Below are 2610 nucleotides of genomic sequence, written 5' to 3'. Positions count from 1 at the left end.
TGACGGTGGTAACAATGTACACACGTGGTTTGAGCTCGTCGTATATGCATCTTTTACGTCCCCTGGAGGCGATATCCCGATTGTTCTGGATCTAGAGTTGACTATATCGGCCTGCCTGACTCGTCGAGGAGCCGTATGTGATAGTGATTGATGACGGAGGCGAGAGAGTGTGAACCGATGTGATAGAAGTGACTAGCGCCATCCCTTCACGCAGCCGACTGCCTGGCTGCCTTGTCGGGTGCGTGTATGGCAGTATATCATGCTCTGCAAAATCTCCCCAGATGGTGCATGTATGTATTTATGTATATGTATGTGTAGGTACTCTCTGCTGCTCCCCATGCCTGCATCGGCATCCGGGAAACGCCTTCCGCAGTGGTTGGCGCAGCAGGTAGCGATGGTGACGGGTTCATGGGGGTTCTGTCTCTGGCCTGGCTCGACTTGATTTGACCTGTCCTAGTCAGTCCTGTCTTGCCCTGGCCTGACCTGATATGATCCGATCTGACCTTGTTCCTACCATCCATCCATCCACCATCCATCATCCATCCCACAGAAAGGCGTAAGATGTCTTGTTGTGTTGGGCTGGGCTGCAAGACGTGCCGGGAGCATAAGCGAGCGTTCTCAGGTATCCCATCCCCATCTGCAAAATATGTATTAATATAATTATGCAGAGAGAGAGGGAGGGAGGGAGAGAGAGTAAACGACGTCATGACGGTCATCAAGCCAAGGATATTATATCATGATCAACTAGGCCATTGTTAAGTCCCGATATCAGACTGACCGTTTCCCCTGGGATCCCAGCCCAAGTGCCCACGCCAGAGAGATAAGAAACAAAAAAAGGGTGTCCCGTAGGACCAAGTTCGGCAGCATGGCTGCTCTCATCCCGAGCCTGTGAGCAATTGAGATGGGAATCAACACTCTCCCCCTTTTCCCTTTTTTTTTTATGCCGTGTGCTGTGCCTGAGAAGAAAGATGATGCTGATACGCTCCTCCGCAGGCGGCCCAGAGACCAAGACCAAACATGACGCAGCCGGTGGCTTCTTGTCGTTCCACTCGGAGTCTTGTCTATCTGTCAGGCATCACCACTAGCAGCATCATGGACTCGTCTTCTTCTTCTTCTTCTTCTGGTTCTTCTTCTCCATGCCGTCTGCTGTCTGCCGTGTCAGTAGTAGTAGTAGTAGCAGTAGTAGCAGCATCTGATGCCTGCCTGCCGTCTGGCAGCTCCGGCGGCTACCCAGCTCCCTGTGCTGTCTCTACCATGGCCGCGTCCCCTCATCTCCCCTCACTCCGCATCGCCGGCCTTCTTTTTTGCTGCTTGAATTCTCGTCTTCATCTTCATCTTCGTCCTCATCGTCGTCGTCGTCCTTCTTCTTCGCTTTTTCTCCATCTTTATTTTTTTCCTTTCTCTCTTTTTTTGCAGTTTCTTTTGAAAAATACAAACTTTCTGCCCGTTTTCAATACGAGATATCTGTATTTGCAATACGTATTTTTCAAACCTTAAGCCCCTGTTCTGCCGCTCTTCGCCGCCTTTTAGTCTCTTTTTTTTTTTATTTTTTTTTATTTTTGCAAAATTCCGCCTTTTTTTTTTGTTGCTTCAAATTTGAGAGACGAAGAAAAAGCTGATTGAGAGTCGAAGTTGATAGACGGGACGGAAGAGAGAAGACAGGCAGGCAGCGGTGATGGCTGGTGATGATAGAGAGAGTGCTGGGCCGGAAGAAGAACGAACGCCCTCATGGACCCTCGAGCTTCAAACAGAGAGAGCAAGCAGGCTACTCCGTACAAAGGGACTAAGTAGGTATACAGGTATACAGTACTTAAGTACATGATGTGCTAGGGGAAAAAGCAAAGAAGCAGCAGCAAAGAAAAGCAAAGAAGACGATACCTGATAGACTTGCTCACACTTACTTACAAAAAAAAAAAGAAAAAACAAAAAAACAAAAAGCAAAGGAAGAAGAAGAAGCCGACTGGCCGCTCTTCCAGGCTCTCGGAGTCAACCGAACTTAATACGCCCTCGTCGTCTTGCTCGTTCGACTGCGGAAAATAAGGTAGCGCATCCATAGAAGTACTTTAGTGTACACCTGCCTTCTTACTTACTTATATACATGCACCGGCACCACACCACCGCACCGCCGGCCTGGCTCCCCCAGACTTAATACCCGTCGTCTCTGCTTCTTCTCTTCGCTGGCCGCCTGCTCCTGTTGCTTCTTGACTTCTCACTCGCGTGCTATTGCTGTTCACCGTCACTGCTGGCTCTCTTGCATGGTCTATATATCTACTTCCTCCGGATCTGGCCCCCCAGCAAAGAGCTGCCGCCCAAGATGCGCTCCAGCATCGCCTGTTCCCGCTGCCGCCGGAGCAAGATCAAGTGTGTTAATGCTGGCATAGACACCACCTGCCGAGCTTGCGAGTCCTCCGGCAGAGAGTGCTCCTATCCAACTCCAGCGGCGGCCGGCTGTCACCCCTCTGCCGGCGTCAAGCGGGATATCACAGCCTCGTCCGGCATCGACGATAGCAACAACAGCCACAACCACAGCAGCAACAGCCATAACAACAACAACAACAACAACAACAACAACAACAACAACAACAACAACAACAACAACAACAACAACAA

General features: G+C 50.1%; 3 protein-coding genes across 3 annotated transcripts; 1 reads left to right on the top strand and 2 right to left on the bottom strand.

Annotated features, from left to right (window-relative positions):
- Positions 1-1061: 1061 nt before the first annotated feature.
- Positions 1062-1383, bottom strand: TRV_04628 (uncharacterized protein; the record flags this gene model as incomplete). Its single annotated transcript, XM_003021219.1, has 2 exons — positions 1062-1203; positions 1283-1383. The coding sequence occupies 2 exons, from the start codon at positions 1381-1383 to the stop codon at positions 1062-1064; spliced, it is 243 nt and encodes an 80-aa protein (XP_003021265.1).
- Positions 1384-1675: 292 nt separating this feature from the next.
- On the top strand, positions 1676-2000 carry TRV_04627 (uncharacterized protein; the record flags this gene model as incomplete). Its single annotated transcript, XM_003021218.1, has 2 exons — positions 1676-1787; positions 1831-2000. 2 exons carry the CDS (start codon positions 1676-1678, stop codon positions 1998-2000), a joined length of 282 nt encoding a protein of 93 aa, XP_003021264.1.
- Positions 2001-2260: 260 nt separating this feature from the next.
- Positions 2261-2542, bottom strand: TRV_04626 (uncharacterized protein; the record flags this gene model as incomplete). The annotated part of the gene is made up of 1 exon (XM_003021217.1): positions 2261-2542. The coding sequence occupies one exon, from the start codon at positions 2540-2542 to the stop codon at positions 2261-2263; it is 282 nt and encodes a 93-aa protein (XP_003021263.1).
- Positions 2543-2610: the final 68 nt, after the last annotated feature.

The sequence above is a fragment of the Trichophyton verrucosum genome, assembly GCF_000151505.1.
Source record: "Trichophyton verrucosum HKI 0517 chromosome Unknown contig00359_1.f1.exp, whole genome shotgun sequence".
NCBI lineage: Eukaryota > Fungi > Ascomycota > Eurotiomycetes > Onygenales > Arthrodermataceae > Trichophyton > Trichophyton verrucosum.
This window is presented reverse-complemented; position numbering and strand designations above follow the sequence as displayed.